The sequence below is a fragment of the Carassius auratus genome, chromosome 9 (genome assembly GCF_003368295.1).
Source record: "Carassius auratus strain Wakin chromosome 9, ASM336829v1, whole genome shotgun sequence".
Taxonomy (NCBI): domain Eukaryota; kingdom Metazoa; phylum Chordata; class Actinopteri; order Cypriniformes; family Cyprinidae; genus Carassius; species Carassius auratus.
In genome coordinates this window covers 2,100,340-2,126,647 of record NC_039251.1, presented here as the reverse complement: position 1 = coordinate 2,126,647, position 26,308 = coordinate 2,100,340, and the positions used below count along the sequence as shown (strand labels likewise).

General features: G+C 37.9%; 1 protein-coding gene across 2 annotated transcripts in view; it reads right to left on the bottom strand.

Moving 5' to 3' along the window:
- Positions 1 to 26,308, bottom strand: part of LOC113108178 (zinc finger protein GLI2-like) — a 72,380-nt gene that overhangs the window by 5,328 nt on the left and 40,744 nt on the right. For both annotated transcript variants that reach the window (XM_026271037.1, XM_026271036.1), the window contains 9 exons: positions 20,377 to 20,579; positions 17,800 to 17,976; positions 8,570 to 8,771; positions 8,260 to 8,458; positions 6,734 to 6,844; positions 4,306 to 4,434; positions 1,722 to 1,871; positions 539 to 703; positions 133 to 414 (listed from right to left, as the gene is read on the bottom strand). In XM_026271037.1, coding sequence (XP_026126822.1) covers positions 133 to 414; positions 539 to 703; positions 1,722 to 1,871; positions 4,306 to 4,434; positions 6,734 to 6,844; positions 8,260 to 8,458; positions 8,570 to 8,771; positions 17,800 to 17,976; positions 20,377 to 20,579 — 1,618 coding nt within the window. The remainder of the gene's footprint in view (positions 1 to 132; positions 415 to 538; positions 704 to 1,721; positions 1,872 to 4,305; positions 4,435 to 6,733; positions 6,845 to 8,259; positions 8,459 to 8,569; positions 8,772 to 17,799; positions 17,977 to 20,376; positions 20,580 to 26,308) is intronic.

Sequence of the window (26,308 nt, the reverse complement as noted above, 5' to 3'; positions counted from 1 at the left end):
TCTCTCCTAATGAAAAAAACCTGGGAACTTGTGGTTGCTGTATACTGTAAAACTGCTTTTAGTCAAAAACTTCAACAAAACATCTCATCAGCAGTGTAATAATTTATTAAGAACAAAACAGACTATTCTTACCACTGTGTTTTCCGTCTTGATAGATTTGACATGTTGGCAATCCTCCACTCCTCGGGTGGTGCTGTTGGCTTCCTCTGACCCATCTGTTTTTCCTCTTGCATGCTTTGACTGTGCCTCATTTTCTCCATTCCCTTTAGGAGGGTGAGGTTTAGGTGGTGCATCACCACGCTGCTTCTTAGTGACATGTGCTTCTGGACCGTGAACAGTCTTAACATGTTTCCTGAGAGAACTGGGGTCTGTATAGCGTTTTGTGCAACCTGGGATCTTGCACACATATGGTTTCTGCAAAGCAGTAACAGATAGCTTTCAGAGTGCAATCAAATCTGACTTAAATCAAATCTTTTCGTCTTAGTCTTGAGATGGGAAACAAAATGCACATAATGAAATGGATGTTGAAAGCTCGAACCTCATTCGAGTGCGTGCGGTTCTGGTGCTTGGCTCGGTCTGAAGCGTTGGAAAACGCCTTGTTACAACCCTCATGCTCACATACATAAGGTTTCTCCCCTGTGTGAGACCTCAAGTGAGTTTTGAGGTTTTCCAGTCGCGAGTAAGCCTTTGAGCAACCTTCAAACTTGACAGAGAGAGTGAGAGAAAGAGAAAAGCAAGCCATTACATCAGCCACCATCAATCTAAACCTAAAATCAAACAATTTTATGACAGAATCTCATAAAACCTGTCAAGAACACTTCGGGGTTATATTTCATCCTTAATTTAAAGGTACAATACAAAATTATATTTTACCTTAAAGACAACAGAACAGGGACCATTAAAATAGTTTGCAATATTTTCATGACAATAAAGCATATTTTCTACACTATTCTCATTACCATAATGAAAACATACTTCTGCTTATTGGGGAAAGTTTTTCCAGGACATGTTTTCCAGATAAAATACTTTTAACAATTTTTTTTTATTGTGATAGCTTTGAAAATTTTGCTTGTTCAGACCATGTCATCATCAATTATTATGATCAATCTTCTGTGTTGTGGAATCTTTTGCTTTCTTCTTCATAAAGTTTAGCTTCTGCATTAATAATAAGCCATTGGTGTTAAAAGAGATCATCTTAGATAAGCAAAAAAGTTCTAATTAAAGTCATAGGTGCATTTTCTTGTATCTTATAGGTCATATATATATATATATACACACTGATGGTGTGTAGAAATTTCACTAAAATTTAATAAAGACCCATGGCGCCTTCTTCTCCTCAGACTTTCATTATGTCTTCATCCTGTCAATCAGCACCCTCAGAAATTCACGTTTTAATAGGATCTCAAGCAACTAAAATTGACATTGATGCTTAAAAATGCAAGACAGCAGATCAGTGCGTCTTCATTATTCACTTAAGAGAGTAAAAGTAGCCGAGATGTAAAATGTGAAAATGTGTCCTGTTTAAAATCAGGTGTCCTGTTGAAATAAGAAACAATAAGCCTATTTCTGTACAGCAAACAATTGCTTTACTTGTAGGTACAGAAATAGTTGTTTATTCTTGCAATTAAAGGTACAGTAGGTATAGGTTTTAAATAGGGAGGGGTGAGGTAAGACATGCATTTTAGAATGAAATGGCCTGATGAGCAGTGTCAGTCACTTACTGTGCACTTATGTGGCTTCTCTCCAGTGTGTCGGCGCATGTGGACCACTAGCATGTACTGGGCCTTAAAAGGCTTCTGTTCTCGTGAGCACTCCTCCCATCGACACACAAACTCCTTCTTCTCCCCATGGATGTGGTCATTATTGATATGCTGCAGGTAGAGAAAAGCGACAATATGAAATAAACAACCGTCATAATTCCTTAATTTTTCCCCCATCATGCAATGAAAGTCCAATACCATTTTTTTTTATATATAAAAAAAATCTTTCTTGTTTAGAGAAAGACACACACCAAGATTGCATTTATTTTATCAACAATACAGTAAAAAAATATTGTGTAATGTTATTGCAATGTAAAATTACTCTTTTCTATTATAGTATTATGTTAAAAGTTATTGCAAAGCTGAATTTTCAGCAGGCATTAATCCAGTCATCAGTATAACATGATCCTTTAGAAATCATTTTAATGTGCTGATTCGGTGCTCAAGAAATTTTTTTTTATTATCAATGTTAAAGCTGTGCTGATTAATATTTTTGGATAGAACATGATGCTTTTGATTAGAAATCAGAAATGATTAGAAAGTTCAAAAGCACAGCATTTATTTAAAATAAATTAGATTTTGTTTTAAATATTCCTGACCCCAAACATTTGTAAGGTGTATATATACATATTGCATTATCCTAAATAATATAATAAATAACTGTATTCTGTGTACATTGAAAGCTACTTGCTTTGTACTCTTCTAAAACACCAAAAATAACCCTGAATGAATTTCTCCACGGAAGAACTCATAAAATAAAATCAAACACCATGCCATTATTAGATTCTTGGGGTATATAATTTAGACTGCAAGCAGAGAGCACAGAATATAGCCTGAGGACTAAGAAGGGTGTTTAGGGAGGAAGTCCAGGCCCTCAGTGTTGCCCTGGTCTCCAAACATCTCTTTGTTTCCACTACTGATTCTCCTTTCTTGTCTTCTCTGGCTGTAATTATACCTTACACTCGGTCTCACTTTCCAGAACCATTTTATCAGGTTTCTCAGAAATCTGACTAATCACGGACAGCAATCTTGTAATCCCAAACAACAATTCACTTGCAACTACTTAAGACCATATGTTTGTTTGTGCTTTCAATTTTAGTCTAGTGTGGGTTTTGGAACATAAAACACATGCTAGACTCAGCGTAGACTGGTTTGGGCTTGTTCTGGAATTGGAGAATGGCAGGAGCCCAATTCCACTGATCCATAACCCCAAAGGATTCCTGTGCTCCAGGTCCAGGTCTCATGAGGAGCCAGACTGGCTCGCCATGTTCCTGTCAGGGCAGTGAGTCTGACTCTGGGCCCAAGTGTATCTGTCACATTTTGGCTCGCAGATTGTTAATAACGCCCAGCAGAGCGGCTGAGGTGTCAGAGGTGGAGAGGGCCACTCCAGAGCTGCTGGCATGACGACGGATTTACTGCATGGCCTCAGGAAAGGTAAAAGGTCAGAGGGTGCACGGAGACAGGAGCCATATATATAAGAGTATATGTGCTCAAGTGAACATGTTCGGCACCTCTGCAGGAATTAACATGCTCATTAACCCTACACGTGTCTGACAGGAAAGGATCAGTTACAAGTCTGGCTAAAGCTGACGATGAGAAACTTGTCCAACATGTGCAGTGTTTCTAATTATTTACAGTTTTTTCTGCTTTTAAAAAGCCAGGGAAGCTGTTTGCCATTGGTGTTTTTTCGGTTTACGTAGTCACAATGACTCTTTCAAGACAATAGCTCTTCTAAAACCTAGTGAGCTGCCTAGCTAGACAGCATTTAAGGGGGTCCTATGCACACCCCCAACACAAAGGCTTCTTCCCAAGGAAATAATTAATTAAGATGCTTTCTAAGATTATTCTAAAATAGATGCACTAGTTAGTCCAAAATTGACTCCTGAACTACCTCAGGGATAAAAATGATCTAAGCTAAAAATACAAATTTCTGATTCAATACTAACATTTTTGTTAAAGCATCTAAATCTAATTTATAAAAATACTTGTGCTATGTATTTGTATGCTTTTTAGACTTTACACTGTTAGTTTAGCAACCTGCCAATCCAAAGCGCTGTTGATTCTATCATTCAAAAGTTCGGTGCAAGTACGACTGTTTTAAAGCAATTAATACTTGAATTAAGCATGAATGCATTCAACTGATCAAAAGTGACAGTGAACACAGTAAAGGATCATGTAACACTGAAGTTTGGAAAATTCAGTTTGCCAAAACATGAATAAATTTCATTTAAAAATATGACGACACTGAAAACAGGTATTTTCAATTGTAAACTGCTTCACAGTGTCACTGATTTTACTGTATTTCTGATCCAATAAATGCAGCCATGGTGACCCTCAAAAACAAAAATCTTACTGACAACAAACTTCTGAATGATATTGCATGTAAAGACACCATTGAGGATCCATATCAATTATAAATGCTATCTATAATGGATGGAAACAGCAATGTCAGCTCACACGGTTTTGAGCCCTTGTGTCATAGAAGTTATCACTGCATCAAGTTAGAAGACATTTTATGACAAAGGAGAAACAAATAGTGACTAACAAGGACTAGCTGGTCCTGGGTGTCGTACTCTTTGGAACATCCTTCCCAGTGGCAGTTGGTCTCGTACACGGCCTCAGGCTCTTGCTTGCATTCATCCTTGTCAAGTTCCTCTCGCAGTTCCATGTGATCCTGTAAAGAAAACAGTACTGGTAAACTTTATTTGCACATCTTATGTCATACATAATTGCATTGCTCAGTAGTTGCTTTTTAGCTTGTGAGGCTGAATGGAGTTAAATATAACTGATATATAGTAAGAATCATATTGAGATCTCTGACTTCTGATTACAGACTTTGTTATCTTGGCAACTCTGAGATATAGTTGTTTGACACTCCAGAAGAGACATGCACTGTGGTTTAGTGAAAAAATGTAGCTATTAAAAAAGAGGTCTCATTAGTGTTTTATATCTCTTATGGCAGCCTGGTCTTGAGTTATTGAGAATCAGATGGGAACTATAGTTGGTGGTTACATCGATTTCCAACACAATATTGCAACCCTCGTTTCTCTTAAGGTCTGGGAATGTTAAGAATGCTTTTAAGCTTTAATGAACTTAAAATTGAAACGGTTCAAAAGCTCTCTAATGTGGCGAGAGAACGGAATGCTTCACGGCCACATCTAATGTCACCTCCCACGGGCTAATGTGTGTGATATCCAGTCAAAGTCAAGGGTATGTTTACCAGTGAGCACCGTGCTGTTAAGAGCACTAAAGCAACAACTGATAATAGTTTCTTTGAAACCATTCCGAGTTTGGTTTCTATCATTCCAAGTAAGGAACATCAACCTCAGATATGAAGGGTTTTGAAAGAGGTCCATGCTGACTAAAGCATGTTTATATGCGTCCCACTACTGTGTGCTAATCAATTCACATCTGCCCCGATCACACTCTGCACTTCTCCTCATGTATCTTACCAACGCACTGTCACAGAACTTGAAATGAGTTGAGAATTGGCCATAAGAGAGACTTAAAACAGAAAATAAGAGATGAACAGATATGTACGTATGTCACTCGGGTCAAAGGCTAAGCATTAACGCTAACCTGTACTTAAGCCACTCTCATGGTTGAAAATTAATTTTTTTGTCTCTTCCTGTGTGTTGGCCTTCTGGTCGTAGTGGTTACCACATTGAGCTACGTTTTAGATGGTGATTTTAGATGACATGTAGTAGAGTAATATTTTTATGATGATTTTTTCAATGATCAAACTGACATGATAAATACTATTAGATAATAATACTATTATTGTTTAATATGTTTATAGGTCTTCGAGCAGTGCATGCAATAAACTTTAGTAGACTACAGCTTACCTTTGTGTTAATTGTGCTCTGCCGCTTCAGTACAGTACGTTACATGACTGCCCCTACTGATCATATGTCTTTTCCAGTGTTAGAGCGTTCCCTGTGGTCCTGCGTGCCACACTGTGGTCACATGTGATTCTTTCCCTCTGAGCGCGCATTTTCAATGGCTACATCTGTATATATAGCTATCATTATGAATTTATGACAGATGCCCATCTCATAACACTGACTTCTGTTATTTTAGTATTATGTATATACAGTACTATTTCAGCATTTATTAATATTTTGACTTGGCTCTTATTTTTATATTTTCAGTTTTTATTTTTTTATTTTATATATTTTTATATATATTTTATACAGTCAAAACCGTAATACTGTGAAATTATAAAAAATTGAAAAAACAGTTTTCTATGTTAATTTACTTTAAAATGTAATTTATTCCAGTGATGGCAGAATTGAATTTTACTCCAGTTTTAAAGGTCACATGATCCTTCAGAAATCATTCTAATTATGCTAATTTGGTGCTCAAGAAACGCATTAATCATTATGATTATGATTATTATTAATAATAATAATAACAATTACTATTATCAGTGTCAAAAACAGTTGTGCTGCTTAATATTGTTGTGGAACAATATGCATGTTCAATGTCTTTTTTACGATTACTGCTTCTTTTAATCAATTTAATGCATCCCTGCTAAATAAAAAATAATAATTTCCCTATCCAGCATTAATTTATTTTAAATTCTATTTAAGTCATTTTATTACTAATTTATCTTGGTTGTTTGGCAATTAAATATAAATTATTTTAAAAATATTTTAGTTACTAATTTTTAAATCGGATTAAATTTTTGTTTTGTTTTATGTCAATCAACAAAATAATTATATATTAAAACAATAACAACACTGGTCAGTAATGCAATGTCATCTCAATGCTTTATTGAAAGAAAATATTGTTCAAGGAGATTTCCAGGGAACAACTACTTAAAATTTAGATGTGTTCTCACAAATAGCTATAATATGGCTTCAAATGACATGAGGAATAGAGTAAAAATCGTACAGACCATTTCTACAGCATTTTAATGTTTTTTTAGAGTCCATTTTGATGTAATAAAGTGACAGTAATAATCCACAAACCTGAGAACCAGGTGAGATGGGGTGGGGTTCATCTGCTTCAGTCTTCACCTTTGACCTCTTGAAGATCATAGGGTTGACGGTGCTGCTGACAGCCGGGTCTCCACCAGCATTCTACAAGAGAGCAAGGGAAGAGTCATTGGAGCCACCATGTCGATGGTTTGGCTGCTGGCATGAGTGGTGATTTCACGCCTACAAAGGCACCATGCTCCAGATGCCATATTTCACAAAGCAACTCGCCGCACAGACTAAACAGTTTAGACTGTACTATGAGCATCTGTCAGATGGAAATATGAAAAGGAAGAAATGATTACGCCCAGAGAGCAGCTACAGTCTTTGATCCTCAGATGGATTCATAATTCAACAGACAGTCTCTCTGAACACGCAGGCTCTGCATTGAAGTGGTGCCTTTCCTTCCAACCACTACAGTATGGCAGAGGCCCATGTTTTCTATAACTCAATAACCCTGACATGGTTTGCTCAAAAGTGTGGGAAATGTGTTCCTCATAACTATAGTGCGTGTATGTGTTTTGGAGATCAGCAATAAAGCTGGAATGAAAACTGATTTGGTGAGTGTCTGGACTGACTGAGAGCAGGTCAGAGGAAGTTTATATTCTGGATGGTCACTCTGTTTACATGGGAGCGACAGCAGCTCTCGGTCGATGAGCATTACGCAGACTTGGGGAAAAATGGGGATGAATGAAAGGGTCAGTTCAGATTAGCATGGGTTTTTAGGTTTGTTCATTTTGGTTAGTGTTGTTGAACAACTACAGCCATGCTAATCATATTTGCCACAGTTTAACATTTATTCTTTAAAAAAACAATAGCAATTCAATCTTTAGAAAATGTTAACATGAATACAGTATTTCATTTTTAATTTATTTTGAAAAACTATTATGAAATCATAATTTTGCCAAGTATTGGTTATTTGCCATAACATGCAAATGATAAGTCTATCTGCATCAGCAAAAATGTTTTTTACATGTTTTTGAAAGGTGTTTCTTATGGTTACCAAGGTTGCATTTATATTATCAAAAATACAGTCAAAACCGTAATACTGTGAAATAATAAAAAATTGAAAAAACAGTTTTCTATGTTAATTTACTTTAAAATGTAATTTATTCCAGTGATGGCAGAATTGAATTTTACTCCAGTTTTAAAGGTCACATGATCCTTCACAAATCATTCTAATTATGCTAATTTGGTGCTCAAGAAACACATGAATCATTATGATTATGATTATTATTTATAATAATAATAACAATTACTATTATCAGTGTCAAAAACAGTTGTGCTGCTTAATATTGTTGTGGAACAATATGCATGTTCAATGTCTTTTTTACGATTACTGCTTCTTTTAATCAATTTAATGCATCCCTGCTAAATAAAAAATAATCATTTCCTTAAAACAAACAAACTTAAACTATATTATACAACCTCCTGGTTTCTCAATACCTTAGGAACCTTGAGTGTAGATGTATATGTATAGAAAAGTATGTACAGAAACCATAAATGTCCCTTAAAATCACCTGGCTGGACTGTGTGTTTGTGTCGGCGCTGTTGTTGTTGGTCAGAGCAGCTGCTGCCGCCAGTGTCTGCCTGGTGTTGAGGGACGGAGAAGGCTGTAGGAGAGGGGGAGTGTGTCCAAACGCGTTTAGACCTCTCTGTTGGGACAGCAGCTGGTGGTATGCAACCGGTGTGATAGGATGTGGGAACGTAAAGGAGGGACTGAGACGTGAAGAAGAAGAAGAAAAAAAAATTTTTTTGTGTTAGTTCAAGCAATGGGCAACCTGCAAAAACATTTACACGAAAAATCAACACAGATGGGCATTCCTGTACCTGATGGCCCCGACGGAGAGGTGGCCGTAAGAGCTGCTGGCAGCCGAGCTGGAGCGGGAGTTATTGATGTAGGCCACCAGAGAGTTGGGCGAGGTGCGGATCATGGTCTGCAGGTCGATGCTGGCATCTGAGACTGGAGAGATGGACAACGCTCGCTTCCTGCTCACCCTCGGCGTCAGTCTGGGACTGGGGAAACGGGACACTGCAGCAAAAAAAAAAAAAAAAAAAAAAGACACCGTTTCACTCTCACCTTAAAGTGCTCTGTGCGGGACATTCAATTCTCTTTATCTCTAGCATCACTACTGTGCTGGCCCGCATACAAATCACTATGAATAATTAATCAGTTTATCATACCAATCTCAGCCAATAGTTTGTTCAGCAGAATGCCAAACAGATACGGTTTAACAACATTGATCTGAAAGTAAAATAAGGCAAATAAGCAAGCAAATAAAGTGTGGGATGCTGAAAAGTCTATATTTTACTTGATTTGAGTAAGATGCTTTAGCAATGGCTCTTCTCTGGTAGTTATATATATAAAGTTTATTAAAGACCCCAAGAATAATAATAATAATAAAAGTAATATTAATCGTTATTTTTCTATAGCGCCTTTAAATGTTACTTCTCAAAGCGCTTTACATAACAGATAAAAATGTATGAAAATGAGCAAAAAACACTTTTAAACCACATTATATATATATATATATATATTAATAAAAAATACTATACATTTTTTTTTTTATAAAAGCTACCCTAAAGACATAATCTTTAAGGTGAGGTTTAAAAATGTTAAGAGAATTTGCCTGCCTCATTTCAGTAGGAAGATAATTCCATAGTTATGGAGCTATAGAAAGAAAACGCCCAATCTCCCATCAATCTTAGGTGGGTAGATGGAACAATTAACAATCCAGTAGCAGAAGAACAAAGGTTCCGCCTTGGGGTATGTGGAGTTAAAAGCTCTGACAGATATTGTGGCGTCAACCATGCAGATCCTTGTAAGTGACCATCAGATTATTAAAATCAACCTTAAACCTAACAGGAAGCCAATACAAATACTTCAAGACAAAAGTGACATGATCCCTTATTCTTGTTTTAGTTAGGATTCTGGCAACAGAGTTTTGCACGACCTGTAATTTGTTTAGGGTAGCTTTTGATACCCCAGCCAACAGAGCATTGTAATAGTCCATTGAAGAGAAAACAAAGGTGTTCATCAACTTCTCAGCAGCACGGAATGACAACATTGAATTTAATCTGCCGATATTTCTAAGATGAAAGATGTTTTAACAGTATTCAGAACATGAGGCTCATATGTTAAATTTGAATCAAATATTACCCCTAGATTATTACATTTTGTCAGAGATTCCATAATAGAATCATCAACAATGAAAGAAACAGTTCCAGCTTTATGCAACTAATGGGGTGAACCAATAAGCATAATCTCAGTCTCTTCACAAAATGTTGCGACATCCATTTCTTTATCTTAGAAATACATTGAGAAAAAAAATCCACAGGCACAGTATCATCAGGTTTTAAGTGTATATAGATTTGAGTGTCATTTGCATAGAAATAACATTTTAGACCAAGAGATCTTAAGAGTTGTTATATATTTTGTCCAGCTGATTACTAACAATATCTCTAATGCTTTCAACTACTATTCCCATTCTAAACACCTTTACTGACGTAGAAACCACATGACAACAGTGTCGTGGACAAATGCAGAAGTAGTGTCTAGCGTCCAGCAAACCACTTGCTTGCTTCAAGCAGTTCCTTATTTACTTCTTCTTGCATGTTTTATGGTGGATTGTGTTACTTAAGGAACATAATTACTGTTTACCGTCTGCTGCTGGTTCTGTAGACAAGGACAGCTCCCGTAAACATTAGCGTACGGGCCAACCAAACGACCCAAGAAGAGTTTGGGACAAGAGGAGAGAAAGAGCGAGGATCAATATCTGTGTTGCATTTTCTAGATGGAGAGAGCTCTGCGAACTAGAAAGAGATCTCGCTTGTGTTTTACTCGACAGGTGAGTTGCTTTGATTCATATCTTTGCAGAAAACATATGCTATCATAAGGATCAACAAGATTAGTATTATGGGGCATACACACCAAACGCGGGGCATCGTGTCTCTAGACCCACGCGAGGACACGTCTGATCCATAGTCTGATCCCATCTTTGCATTGACTTTGTATGTAAACTACTCGACCAAAACGTTGAACTCGCGTTTGCTATGTATGCCCAGTTATTGTGTTTGAATGTACACGAGTCTATATATTTGTTGAACAAGTGGTAATCGTTTTCATATCATCTGACTGATGGCTGTCAGCGGTTGGGTAGAAGACAACAAATCCCATCATTCCACACCCCTTCTTAGCGTCACCAAACCACGCGATTGTTATTGTTTTGATAGTGCGCCCTCTAGTTGCGGTCATACAACCTGTATCTTTAAAGACAAGGGGCCCAAAATTGATCCTTGAGGGACTCCAGATTTCACAAAACACCAATAATAAGAATAATAATATAAATTTTTTTTGTTCACCAAAAATACAGAAAAAAATTTAATATTTCTGTTTTTTGAGTTTATTTACAACCACTTGGAATAGAAGCGAGTGTTTTTTATTGAATTTACTGAAACTAAATTACAAATGATCACAACCATATCTACATATCACACCTAGTAATTTTATGGTAAAAAATTACTAAATTACCTCAAAAATACCACACCGAAAAAAAATGATTAATTGAAATTACTATTTATTTATTTTTTTATGGTAAGTGGTTGCAATCAATTTATTTTAGGTACGTTTAAATAAACAAATTTTGCTGAAAGTCAATCAACTAAATTTGTATATTTAAATATAGCTAAATAAATTGATTGCAACCACTTACCATAAAATTTTTTAATAAAATCAATGAATCGTTTTTTTTTTCAGTGCACATCATGACATTTGAGGTAGAAATCTCGACTAACTTTTTAAAGGGTAGTATTAAACTTCCCAAAAGTGTACAAACTGCAGACCTGAACTTATGCATTTCAGTTTCAAGTAAGTGTCGATCCAAAGGCCTTGTTTCCATGTACATGTGCCCAGTGCTGTAGTAAACAGGTGCTGTGCATTAGGCCTGGTGTAAGAGGACAGAGAACAGCAGTCGGGCAAGGAGGCTTTTTGCCTTCCGGGGGGCATCAGCAAAGGTGCTACAACAGGAAACATGTAATGGGTCCATTAAACTACACACAAACACAAGCACCTCACAAAAAACCCTCCACTGACATTTCAAACAGACGCCTGTCAAACTCTCACAAATCTACAACCTCCAACCAGTTAATTACTCCCCCTGCCATTCGTTAAGCAATCGTTTTTATGTACTCTGCAAACAGCAACTATTATAGGTTGTTATGCTAAATATATATATAAAAAAGTGAAAATTTGACATTTGATTCAAATGCCTGTACGCACATTCCATGCTTCATTTAAAGGTGAAACGCACTATTCCTGCACCGCTAAATAAAAAAAATAATGACCGGCTATGTTCAAAATAGCATACTACTCTTATTTAAGTATATAGTGTATATATATACTACAAACTACTACTGTTTAAGTATATAGTAGGTTTACTATGCAATATGAAAATTTCTTTAATAATTCATAATAATTCTTATAACTGTTAGATATCGACTCAGAATTGGGAAATATTAACGAGCAAATCTTAGGATAAAAGTCAAAACTGTAAGATATACAAAACTCTTTGAAATTCCGGGGTTTAAATCTTTCAATTGTGAGTTCATATCTCACAATTAAGTTTTTTGTTTCAGCCACATAATAAAAAAATGTTTCAATTTAGTGTTTTGAGAGGAGCAGCAATAGTTTGCACGCCTGAGGGTCAGACAGCAAAGCACAGGATGACAGAAGTCAAGTAACTTGAAATATGCTTTTCATTTTTGGTTGTCATTTAGTATTAAAAACATGCACATGCGCGCGCACACACACACACACACACAGAATGCCTCTCAATAGAGTTATACCTAAAAGCCTAAACCTATTTATCTAAAAAACATAATTGATTTTGTCTAGAAACTTCGTGCAGAGTTTGCTGAGTGACTGCCACGTTGATGGGATGACGTGTGACAGGTCTTAGCAGGCTGCTGCCCACAGACTGAAAAGAACAGCAGGGGGTAGCAGTGTCTGGCCTGCCCTCAGCTGCCGAGTCCCACACACTCTGCAATCGTCTGTTTTTATAGGCAGTTTCTCTAATTTAGGGGTGCACAGGTTCCTGGGAGAGCGCTAAACCAGATGTGCAGTGCTGTGAGGTGGTGGTGGCAGAGGCTGGCTCAGGCAGTCCTGTCGACCCTGTGGGATGGGGAATGGTGGGTAGGAGGGGGTGCTTCTAATTGAGGATCTGGCCTGATATATGGCTTCATAATTACAGGCGCTTACAAAAGGGGCAATTATATTAGGCAACTGCTCTGATGTTTTTATTGGGATGCCGGAAAAATTTATTTGGAAGGTGTTATTCTTATGTTTCTGCTCTTCTTTAATTTATGTTTGGGGATCAATAAAAAAGTATATCGCGCAAATAATAAAGTGTAACTATTCATAATAAATAAATACCTACATAAAAGTATTGAAAAAAAAATATTATGCAATAAATAATCAATTATGCAATATATTGCATTTGGTGGTGGTAAGTTTTTTTTTTTTTTATGTTTTTGAAAGAAGCTACTCTTAAGTTTACTAGGTAATAGTAAACCAGTAATATTGTGAAATATGATTACAGTTTAAAATGACTGTGTGTGTGTGTGTGTATATATATATAATGTGTGCGTGTACAGCAGCAGCACCCGTGTTAGTGTCTGTTGTGTGTGTGTGTGTGAGCATGTTGGCCTGAGGTGCAGTGGTGACAAGACTCCCTCCCTTTACACCAAAAAAACCTCTGCTCCCAAACAGTCCTGCCTGTAGTCGGCCAGCAGACGTTTGCTTTGGCAGCACCTATTATCACGGGACCTTAAACAGTTCCCCGCTGGCTATGCCACACAAATGAGTTCAGCATTTGTTTTCCTCCTCTTTCCATTCATAATCTTAAAGCATTCCTGTGTAAGCAACTCAATTAGAGGCTGCAGACCTCTTCACTTCAACACAGAGAGGAGAAGCAGAGCTGAACTGAAACAGAGGTCTGTTCAATCTATTATCCTGCTGTTTTGGGTATCAGGCAGAGTCTGGCTGTGAGCCGGAGCCTGTGGTGATTTATTTATTCACGTGTTCATCCATCCAGAGGGGATAAGGCCAGCATTTCCCATCTCACTCATTGAGAAGCATCGAGTGAGACTTCTCATAACATTGCATGTGCAATAGATTTACTTAAAGTACACAAAGAGGGCCTAAGGAACGTGCCCATTGAGTAAAAACCCGTGTGGGTGTGATGGGGAAATGCGGCTGTGTTGTTTTTAGTGGCGACTGCGCTTTCAATCGGCGTGTCGTCCTGTCAGGCGGAGACGATAATTAACATTTTAAGTGCAAGGCATTGGCATGCACATGCACTTGGCACAGCAATGGAGCGTTTCAGCAAGACGTGCACTCATAGCCGACGCCAACTCCTTTCATTGTTTGCTGCTATTTGTTATTTTGGGGCCTGTTCGGGCAAATGCGCTTGTTCACATTGCTGCCAGGAGGAGCAGTGATCCGCAGGAGTGAGCTACATGTATTCTAAGCTTTTAGGGTTTAAATTCAAGATGGGGTGATGATCCAACATTTTTACATCTTAAGAGTTTACTCTTACCTTTATAGTCATAAATGACTGATGTGGGGTTACATGCTAAGCATATTTAATGACAAGAGATTTGTTTTAATAACTGCTATCAGCACAACAGAGTCTGTGCATGTAAGCTACTGCATGAGTGAAGAAAATTTTTTTTTTGTATATATATATATATATATATAATGAGGTCTTATAGGTGGCTTTTGCAAAGTGGAGTTTGTAGTTATCGTGATCTTTACAACTATATGAAATAGTTGTAAATGCTTATTTTGTCGTACATTGAAGTCTGCAAAAACCTATTCAATGTCGCATGACTCCAGTTAACGTCACGGTTTGACCCAGTAGTGTGTGTGTGTAAAACTGCCTAACGTCCAAATAAATTTACAGTACTGCACATGTTGGCGCTAATGACAAGCAGGACAGATTTTCCATGTGCACATTTCTCATTTTTTTTTACAACAACGATCACCATTTACAGGAAAACCTGTACATTCTCTCTCCAAGCCAGCTAATGGGCAAATGGGAATCATGAAGGGAAAGACAAGAGGGCCACTTTGTGCATGCTGAACACCGACTCTTGTGGTGGGTCTGCTGAATTTATTAGAACATAAATTGATTTTTAAATACGCATACGAATTTTATCGCCACACCATTCCAAGACAAACGCTAAACCCTGCAATGCATATTTATCAGGGCTTCGCTCTACTGAAGGGCTTGCTTTATGCCACCACACCATGAGCTGACACCGGCCATCAATGAAAGCCCTGTGTCTGTGGGTTAGTGTGGAGAGCTGTGAACACCTGAGTGCCCAGAGTGAGACCACATCAAGCTAGGCAGAGGAGAAGGCCAAAGACTCGAGCCGGGAAGGAAAAAGCCCTGCGCTGTTGAGCTAACAAGCCTCACTACACAAACTGTGGGCAGTCAGTTCCGTGGCGGCCAGCGTTGGCGGTCAGAGATGCAGGAACTCTCATGACCGACTCATTACAGTCATAAAAACGCAAAGAATTATGCTTGATTAGTGATTGGAAGTAACTGGGACATGCGATTTGAGAGGGTGCAAAGATTTGTGGCACTAAGAGTTACTGTGGGTGACTGGACTGGATTAAAGCATGACTTTGTGCCAGCTTGTTATTTATTTACAATCGCAAGTTTCCTGAGCAGAAACCCTACACTGACTTCCCCTTCATCCTCTCTCACAGTGTTACCCATTCACAACACTGTATTTCTCATTGAAACTCTGGATGAGAGCCGAAAACCTGCTTGGCTCTACAAGAACTGCAACCTTCTTGCCCTGGTTTACCCCTAAAGATCACGCAACGACATGCAATACAGCCACGGTACAAAAAATATGTCTACCTCTAAACATTGTATTTCCCTTTTAAGGTAGGTCTAAGGGAAGTCGAGTGTTACTTATAACAACGCATCACACTTGCAGCCCAATCTGAATTAGAAGCCATAACAGAGAGGCCTCATAAATTGTTGGGATGGCTCATGTTTACAGCCCCTTTCCATGTGAGTCACGTTTTATACACAGGTGGAGATTTAAAGACTTGTTCTTTGATGTGAAAAACTTGTATCTATTGATTTTGTAACACGGTTTTTAAAATTTAAAAAAATGTTTTTACAGAGCGTAGCAAATTAGTTAGCTAGCCTACTTGTACTGCCCAGTTATTTTCGTTAACTTAAAGTAAATTTAAACTCATTAAAAAAAAAAAAACATTGTATCTGGAATAAACAAATATAAAAAAAGTTTACACACAAAAAATATCTAAAACTAACTAAAATTAATGTGAAAATTGAAAGCCTATTGAAAATCATTGAAATTATTTACACAGACTATAAGGGTATATAAATTATTTAAAAAAAAATAACACAGGTACTGGCTTTGTATACTCTGGGTCCTTTTAAGTTGCTTTTGCTTAAGTTAGATTCTCTTTTTTTTTTAAAGATTAATCTGAAGTTTCAGTGATAATAAATATTTAGTATCCATACACTCCCCCTCTGCTTCTGCTTGAAAACAGATAGTCCTGCTCAGAACACCACTGGATGAGCTAGAAGTTGACATGTTGGCCCACTCAAACCAACAGAGCAATATTTCGAAATCACCACAAAACCACATTGTTTACACTCTTTAAAAGCAGGAGTCCAAATTAAAAAACTGAGCGCTATGGGAGCCACTGACTCACAGAATTAAACTTTTACAAGATTTTTTGTTGGCAAATTGAAATAGCATAATAGTGTTACATTTTTTTTATATTAGAAAGAATATAATTCAGAGTATAGAAAAAAAAAAATCAGTTTGCGTTTTCTCTGCAGTTTAGTGCTGCTTTAGAATGGGCGAGATTATTCACATGCCATTATTGTTGTGCCGCCTCTACTGCCGTGACTCGTGAAAAACTTTCTGTCGCCACATCAATCTCCCGCTGGATCCGCATCTGTGCTATCAACAAGAGGAATGTCTGTATTTGCTTAACAGACAACGAAACAGCCATTTTTGGATTGTTAAAAAGGTGCGCTAATTCAAAACGGTTGCGTTTGATCCTTCGCTGGCTGTGCTGATTTAAATTTAGTGGTTTATGTCGCAAGTTCAGTGATGCAGGTAGTGAAGATTCTCTCCGGCCAATCAGTGATCAGCAGTTTACATGTCACGTTTTGGTAATGGTGAGGTTCACTTGGAACCTCAACCAAGTTGGTACAAAAAAAAAAGTACCTGGTACCAGATACTGTACCCAGTGAAACCCCCCCCCCCCCCTCCCCCCAAAAGTGAACCGTTCCATGCCACGCAGTGGAAAAGCGCCATTATTAAATTTTTATATGTTGGTGCATTCAAGTACATCTTGCTTTCTCATGGGTTGCTATATAACAGAACTCTCACACATTTTTACCTTAGCCCCTTTCACACTGCACGTCGGACCCAGCAAATTGCCGGAACATTGCCGGGTCACCTTCTGTGTGAAAGCAAATGTCCTGGGATTGATTCCGGCATTGAACCCGGGTCAGGGACCTAGTAACATTACCGGGTTCAATCCCGGGGGGGAGCGCTGTGTGAACAAAAGCCAAATCTAATGCGGTGTCGAAGTGATGACACGCGTTATCGCGCGACTCTTTTACCGGCTGTTTTGAAGGAAGATCAACGTTCGCAACAAAAAAAATATGTGCAAACTGTAATGAAACAGAGATCAGTTTGTTCCTCACTTTCTGCACTGATGCCAAGTTCGTTCGCCAGTTCAGTGAAAGTATAACGTGCCTAATGTTTTCGACTAGTACATTACACGTCACGCCCTGATGTCACATGTCATTACAGGACCTTTACAGGTTGCGTGTGAAAGCACGCACATATCCCGGGTAATCACTGGCAGTGTGAAAGTGCAAAATCTAGCGACCCGGGAACAGTTGCCGGAACACTTTACCCATGTATTTGCCGGAATCGCAGTGTGAAAGGGGCTCTTGAAGGTGACATTATGGATTGGTTAGTGCTGTACTCACTGTCCACTGGGCTCATGTAGTCAGGGAGATGAGCAGCTGCGGCCGCCGTTGGCATAAGCAGGTCTCCATAAGGGCTGCGGTGACTGGCGATGAAGTGATAGTAATCTGAAGGGTTGGCCCCTGGCGGGGGAGGGGGCAGCCCGAACAAGCTCCGCTCCTTCAGGTGTTCATGGGTCACTGCTCAGACAGAGAAGAGAAGAGTTTAGTATTTTAGGATTCATACACACATATGGGGAGCAGAGCGTGTAGCATCAAAAATGGTTAATACCTAAAAAATTCATATGAATAAAACTATTAAAATGTCTGGCTAATGATTAGTCATGAATTATTAAATGAAGTATCTTGTGAGCCAAGTTGTGTGTGCTGCTGAACTAATATTAACAGTAAGTGTTACCTTCAAATAGGAAAAATTATCATAAATGCTGTGTAATGAAAGACAATGAAAGAACTAAACATTAATACTAAAAAATTAACATTAATATGACTTACTTTTCATTTATTTTTAAAATCATTTACATAATGTAATAAGCAAAGTCTGAACAAATACAGTAAAAGATAGAAAATAAAAATATTATGAAATGTTGTTACAATTTAAAATAACTCTATTCTTTTTTAATATACAATGAAAATGTAGTTTATTCCTGTGCTGGCAAAGTTGAATTTGCAGCAGCTGTGAGCCTTCAGAAATTATTCTAAAATGCTTATCTAGTGCAAAAAAAATATGCTGCTTTGCTATATATTTTTGTGAAAACTATGATAATTTTTTTAAAGGATTCATCGATGAATAAAAAGTTTAAAGAAGAGCATTTATTTAAAATAGAAATCTTAATACCAATTAAAAAATGTGATACATTTTTTGACCTTGCTGAACAAAAAAAATAAAAGTCTGTTTAAAAAATAAATATATTATATAGATATAAGGTGTACAGCAGACATCTTGAAGTATGTTTACAAGTAAAAAGTGGTGCTCTCTTCTTGCCTAAACTTGGGTAAATTTGTTAACACCAGCATGTAGTAAATCCCAGACTAAAGGTGTCAAAAGCAATACATGCAATGGATGTATTTATTTTTCTTTCTGCCTAGGTCAGATAACCATTAGTGCCTCCTATGTCATTTCCGTAACACTCGCCTACGATGAAGAAATAACAGCAGTTCACGTCCTTGCTGCTTAAGTTATGGGACACTCAGGATTGAGGGGGGGTTCCACCTCATTCTTGCTGCTTGGCAATTCATACCATAACAGCTCTATCAGGAACAATTAGGCCCTAGTGAGGTTAAAAAAGAACAGGCTTGTGTTTGTGCTGGATTCATGGCAGAACAAGGCTGTTTATTTTCTCCACGCTCGCCGGATCATATAACTGCGTCCCTAGAGGAGCTCAGAATCGAAGTGAGGAGGGGTGCAGCAAAGCCCTAAGGCAGTGGACCGATGAAAGCAGATCAGGAGTCAGAACACTGCTCTGGGGCAGGGGACATCTCCACAGATCTCCATCAGTTTTCTTTATGGACCTTCTGTTAAACATTAGAACATGACTGACTTCTGCACAACTGAAGCTCTGTCAGGAAATTAGTTGACTGTATAATGTAGGAGAAAAAAAAATTAGTGAGGAATTTTGTGCAAATTATTGAATTAATCACTTGTATTCCTTTTATGCAAGACCTTTGAAGATGTTTGTCAACTGCTGGAACCAAGGTGTGCATGAAATGGTGGAAAAGAGGCTTTTTAGTTATTATTAGACTAACTCAAGTTCAACTCCTTTTATTATCTCTACCGCCATTTAATCACCAACACAATCTATTCCACATTGCTTATTTAAGTGTGAAAGCAGAGCCATTACTGCCAAGACTTTGTACTTGGTGACTTATCTTTCGTCTCAACCTGTTATAGTAACAAGGCTTAAATGACCAGGCTTTTGGCTAGGTAGATAATGTTCAGCAAACTGTTTTCTTTCTGACTATCCTCTATTTACATATTCAGGCCTACATAAATAAGAATGGGTCTACAGTAATGTTTTTAGCATGCTTAATATCCAAATACTTGACACATTAAAGGAGAGAAACAATAGTAGAGTGTCTGTTGTGTTTCAGTTTGTGGAGGAGTGGAACCATTAGCTTTCTTTCTTCGCTGACCAATGTTTTGATTCCTTCTCCCAGACATACTTCCACAAACATAAAACACACTTTCTGCCGGTATAATGGGTGATTCAAACATGCTCTTGGATTTCTACTGGCATCTAAAAGCATGGAGGTTGTTTCACAAAAAAAGCATGTTTTTAGGAAGCCACTGTAGAAATACCTTGGCTGTCCCTTATGTTGTAATTCCCTCACCCTCATGCCATTCTAAACCTGTAAACTTCTTTTTTTCTTTCAAGCATAAAATAAGATGCTAGATAGGATGCTCACTCCATAAAATGAAACCGAATGGTTTCCAGGAACTGTCAAGAACTAATTTAATGTGACATTGCTGAAAGAGAGTAGTCGTCTCATCTTCAAAAAACTAAAACAAAACAAATCTTATTGAACGCTAGTGATTTGTCAATGACGAGGACCCCGGTACATGGGGAACAATATGAGACTCACCATCAGCAGGACTCAGTCCACGTGCTGCGGAGATCATGGAAAGTGTTGGGCTGCTGTGGACTGATCGCAGGTAGTGCTCCATGTGTGGGTTGACATACGGGTGAGGTGGGTTGAAGGGTGATTCTCCGGTAGTTGCAGCGTGAGGTGATAGTCGGATAAGAGAGATATCAGAGATAACTGGACTGCCAGTTAATCCATGCGGTCTGGCAAAAGACAAAGAGAAAGAAGACCTCAATTAGTTTCTTACACGAAGACAAGCTGCCACATAGTTTAAGTGCTTAAGTGTAGTGTAATTAGGGACCCTCTGTGTAAATCCTTGAGTCCATGTAAAATACTTAATGCCATCACAATCTTCTTCACTATGTCAAAGAAAGAGCTTTATTACTTCAATTAAAACAAGCTCCGAACTTATTATTAAAGTCATCAGGAAATCAAAAATGACAATTCACTTCCCAAGTGCATAGTCCTGATTTTATGGTTCATGATTGACTTTCCTTTTTGGATGACGCCAGAAATCCTTTTTGATTTTTCAGCCCATGTCCCATGTCGTCTGGCTCCCTTCTGGTATATAATGACCACTTTTCACAGTTCAGTCAATTTGTGTTTAATCAGATCAAATTTCACCCTATATTTTTTTTCTCTCTTAAATAAAATAAAAATGTAAAAACTGTCTGAGATGCAGATTTATATACACATTAAAATAAGAAAATTAGCATCTCACTAAGTTCTACATTTTTGACAGAAGTTGCTGGCAAACAATTTTAGGCTTAGGTCAGGTCCAGTATCAACTGGGTCAAAGGACTGGTTTCAGGCTTCAGTGTGAACTGTGAAACTGGTCATGTTTTTTTCATGACTCCAAAATGTAGACATACTACTCCTTTACGCCTGAGGTACTGAACAAGTCGAGACCGAGAACACTGTAGAACATGGTCGTTGTAATGTCTGCGTGGGATGGACACCTCTGAAGATACACAAGCCTGAAGTGTTATGATGAGACTGCTTAATACTTCCCCTCCATTTTTTCAGACAGTGTTTGAAGAAACTGATGTGTAAAACAAGATAGCGGGGCAGAAGTTCACACATAGCCCACAGGTCCCCATGGTGAAGATATAAATGTGTCACGTCTTGGCAGGTATCTACGCCGCCCGCATGCCAGTCCAAAAAACACCAGCCAGACGGCAGCTGTAACTCTAAGATTTCATGAAAGTGGAGCACACAGTCTGATCTTCCCAATCAGAGATATGTCTGAAGAAATGTTTGTGTGCCGTTCCTTCAACTACATGTTAATGTATAGTGGTTGAACACCTGGACGAGAGTAAGATCAGAATCTGATGTCCTACTAGTATATGCATGCATCTGACAGATGCTTTTAACCAATGCGACATCCATTACATTCAAGCTATACCATTTTTAAAACTCCTTGGGAATTGAACCAATGACCTTCAAGTTAGTGTACAGTGGTTGAACCCCTGGATGAGAGCAAGAACAGAATCTGAACTCCCACTTTTACATTTATGCATTTGGCAGATGCTTTTAACCAAAGCAACTTACTCTGCATTCGAGCTGTAATTTCTTTTCAATTCACGAATTCCTTGGGAATCGAACCCATTACCTACATGTTAGTGTACAGTGGTTGAACACCTGGACGAGAGCAAGATCAGAATCGGAAGTTCTTCTTTTACATTTACGCATTTGGCAGATGCTTTTAGCCAAAGCAACTTATATTGGATTAAATATGTAAAGTTTTTCACTTCATTTATTCCCTAGAAATCGAACCCATGACCTTGGCATTGCTATCCCCATAATCTCTGAGCTACACAAAGGTCCTGAAAGAAAAAGTAATTATTGTAAAATAAACCCAAAAAATGTGATCTGGACCATGACGTCAAACTGATTCTGATTGGCTGATTCTGTGACTGACCAATCATAACCCAGCATCCCAGAGAACTCTTTTGTTGCGTTTGAGTCCCTAAATGGAGCGCTCTTGAACACAGAGGGGTTGTCAGACAGTGTTAAATAAAGCAGACCTGTCAATGTCCCCATACTACTTTACTTTCCACTGGGAGAGGAAATGACCATACATATGAATCAGAGCCTGCGTTCCAAAAGGGTGTGTTCTGCGCACGGCCTGCAAATTGCGGGGGGGTTGGGTGGTCGGTTCTTCTGGGGATTTGATGGCAAGCAGACTACAACTATAGCTACACATTCATTTTGTTTCAAGGAAAATTAGACCGCACTAAACAGGAGAGGAAAAAAAAAAGCTTTTGCCTCAATGAAAGGGGGATGTTTCTTTTATGAAAGTGTATGTTATTTAGTTTTGTTTGTCATGTGAATGGAGAGGATTACAGATTGCCTCCATCAAAATGTATTTAGTTATGTGCCAAATACTTAAGGTAACAGTTCTGTCATCTACACACCGTCATGTTTCTCCAAACCAAGAAGATGTTTAGCAGAAAGCTGAATCTTGCTGTTTGGCATACAATGAGAGTAAATGGTGACCAGCTGCAAAAACTGACTAAAAGCGCCATTCAAGTATTATAAAAATAGTTAATATAACTATATTAAAAAAATGTCTGAGCTCCCCAAAAGCTTTGCGTGAGGAACAGAATTTTCAAGTATGCCTAACATCATTGGTTATTTTGTATTTATTTATTTTTTTCAGTAAATAACTTTTGTTATAAAATGTGTGTCCGTTTACCACACAAAGCAAATTTATGACTTCATAAGTCATTCTGAAGATAAGTTATTGCCTTGGTGTTTTTGTCATGTTTGTAATTTTACAACCTTGATTACCATTCAGCTTCTGCTTAACATCTCCTCTTGCAATTGCGCAGAAGAATACAGGTTTAAAATGACATGAGGCTGAGTAAATGATGACAGAATTTGAAACCATTGCTTTAATACATGCATTTTTCAAAAATGGATAAACAGTTTTTTGTAGCTTTAATGAGATGTGAGCAAAGCCTTCAGTGACTGTCTGAACGGCGGGTATCAGATGCATTATGCTTGGCACAGTCTGGATTCATCTCAGTCTCTCATTTATACCATCTCTGTTCGGAGGCCAACCTGCACCCAGCCTGAGTCGTGCTCGGTTTCCAGTAAACGCCTGCAGACTACCAAGCTTGTCCTGTTGCCAACTTTCTGCCATCAGCCTCCTTGAAAGGATAGCCATAAAGACGTCTCTGTTCTTGAGGAGCTGAAAGAAAACAGACTCGCCATACACAAACCACCAAATCCTTCCCCCTCATTTGTGGAAAGGGGGCAGGGGGGGATTGGAGCAAGTGCTCAAAATTAATATTCGCCTGCAATAGTGCTATGATTTTGCAAACTGCCAGCGAAGATGAGTTATCTGTGGCCATACACGCATGTGCTTTTGGTTGCTATCTTGACCATTGACAAGATTATCACAACAGATGGCATTACCACAGAAAATGTCAGCACGGTTGTAATTATAGTGACCACTGTTTCAGTGTCCCAATCTGAAGATCAACAGATGTCAATTAAAAACAAAACATACATTAATAATGCAGTCATATTTACAATGGTTTTGAAGCGTTTCCCACCATAATTGTACTACTATGGGAAATTATGTCAACAACAGCAAGAGACAACTCCTAAATATACAAAAGCATAATTAACCCAGTTTTGGGTACATTCCCACATTTCTCAGTGATTGCCAGACAGTCAAAATTGACAAGACAGCATGCCAACATATTAATAAATCAGGAAAACTGCTCAGGGTGCTGAACCCTCAGTAATAAGCCATTATTTACAACTTTACCTGTCAAGGAATAAGAAAAAGAGGGCCTCTACTGACAAGAATGATAACTAAGATCTTGTTGTTACGCCCTCTCTCTGACAAGATGGTACTTGAATGGTTAAAGAGACCTTAGTCATAGACAGGGTATGTCATGGTGCATTTAGAGAGCTTCTTCTTAATAGCTACCTTTCATTTTAGCAGTCTTCCATCGATGCACCATGGGTGGTACCTGCCCATAGTAGCATATTCTTTAAGTGTCTGTATGTGAACTTGAACATTTTCATATTTTGACAATATGTGCTTTCTGGAAATATCCAGAATACGCGTATTCCCAGCTGATTCCAGAGAGACTATCAGTATGACACATCTCCTGGTCAGGTGTTTTGATTTAGATGAATCACGTATCCCACAGAGACTGCAGTTAACTGCCACTGGGAGTCGTGGGAACCTTTTCCGAACTCGAGGCATGCTCTCCAGTAGGTATTGCATGTCCAAACCTCACAAACATATATTAACTTAAATATGCAACCGAGTGTGAGTGTAAAATCTCAATTACCGTCACATAAACCAAAAGATATGTGCAAAAACTCCCCTCACTCTACAGAAACACTAATTAAGTCGGACAGTTTCTGGTTTACATTGTACACTGGTTTGAAAAAAAACAAAAAAAACGTTGGGTGGTTCTCAATACCACTGCAATCTGAAACTGTTTTCTAAAAAGAAAAATGCTAGTGAGTGGATAAGGGAGGACGTGTTTTTCTCATTCACTCTGCTGTCATTGAGGTTCTGGGAAAGGAAAGCTAAATTCTAGATGCTAATTGCTCTGTTTACATGCTGAAATACTCTACAAACATTTAGACATTCATCTTCAAGATTTGTTAACTCTTTCCTATTTACGCTTGTTTGGATAGGTTTGATTGCTATGGAAGGCTCTTTGGCATATTTGAATATACAGAAACCACTATTTTAACTGTTATGAGACAATTCAATAAATAATGAAGTTAATTTTAGAAAAAAGCTAGCATTGTATTTGTGTTCCATCTACGTCTCCAAGCTAATTCCAATAATCCTGTAATGATGAATCAGTGTGTTTAAATGTATCAGTTAAGATAATAATTCAATCACTCTTTAAGAAAGTAACATGTTTTTGTTAAGAATGAATCGGTGTTTGAACAAATCCGTTAAGAATATAATTCAAAGAATCACCCTTTAAGACAGTCAATTGTTTCTGTTTCAGTGAATCAGTATGTTTGAATGAACTGGTTAAGAGAATTATTCAATGAATCACTTCAAGACATTCACTTGTTTTGCCCTGAATGAGTCAAAGTGTGTTTGAAAGAAAGGGTTGAATAAATGACTCGCTGAACACTGAAAAAAAAAAACACTACCACTGATGCAGAGGTATTTTTGCAAATATTTACCTATGAAAACCTCTTACAACTTTTACATGTAGCAAAGATGTCTATGTTAAATGGTAACATGAAGCATATGTTTCATGAATCATTCTATAGGGTCCGATCCCTAAATCAGACCCTGGCCATACACCTTCAAAAGATAACACTGTGCTTAATTTGCTGTGCAATATACATGTAATTAGGTGAATTGGACACAGGCAGTGAAAAGGACAGCTAAATCAAGGTCTTGATGAATTAGGGGGCGTCTGTCAAGGCCAAGTCACATTAATCAAAGGAGCCAGAGTACACAGAGAGAAGGCAGGAATACTCTTTTCCGGCTCTTCTGATAAATTGTTCTAGTGTTGCTGGGCTCGCTTGTATGTATCGCTATCCAATCTGTGATTTTAAATGCAAATGCACAGTTGCACTGATGTTAGTCTTTGTATATCTGAAAATTATCATATTTTCTATTATATATACATAATATTAAAATACTATTTGCACATATATTTCCTATTACAAACCTAATCAACATAAAAACTGACAAAAAAAATATTATTATTTGGCTTATCTCTTTCGCATTACGTTTTTTTTTTTTTTTTTTTTACTTGCTTATTATTTCCAGGTTTAAAAGACATAACCTGCCAAAAACCATTTCAGTAAATGTCAGACGTAGAGATGTTGTCCAAAACTATAAAATACTACATGGATGAGATGCCATCAGCTTTGTACTACACGCTAATTTTGTCTGTGATATGAAACCGACTGAATCACTGGC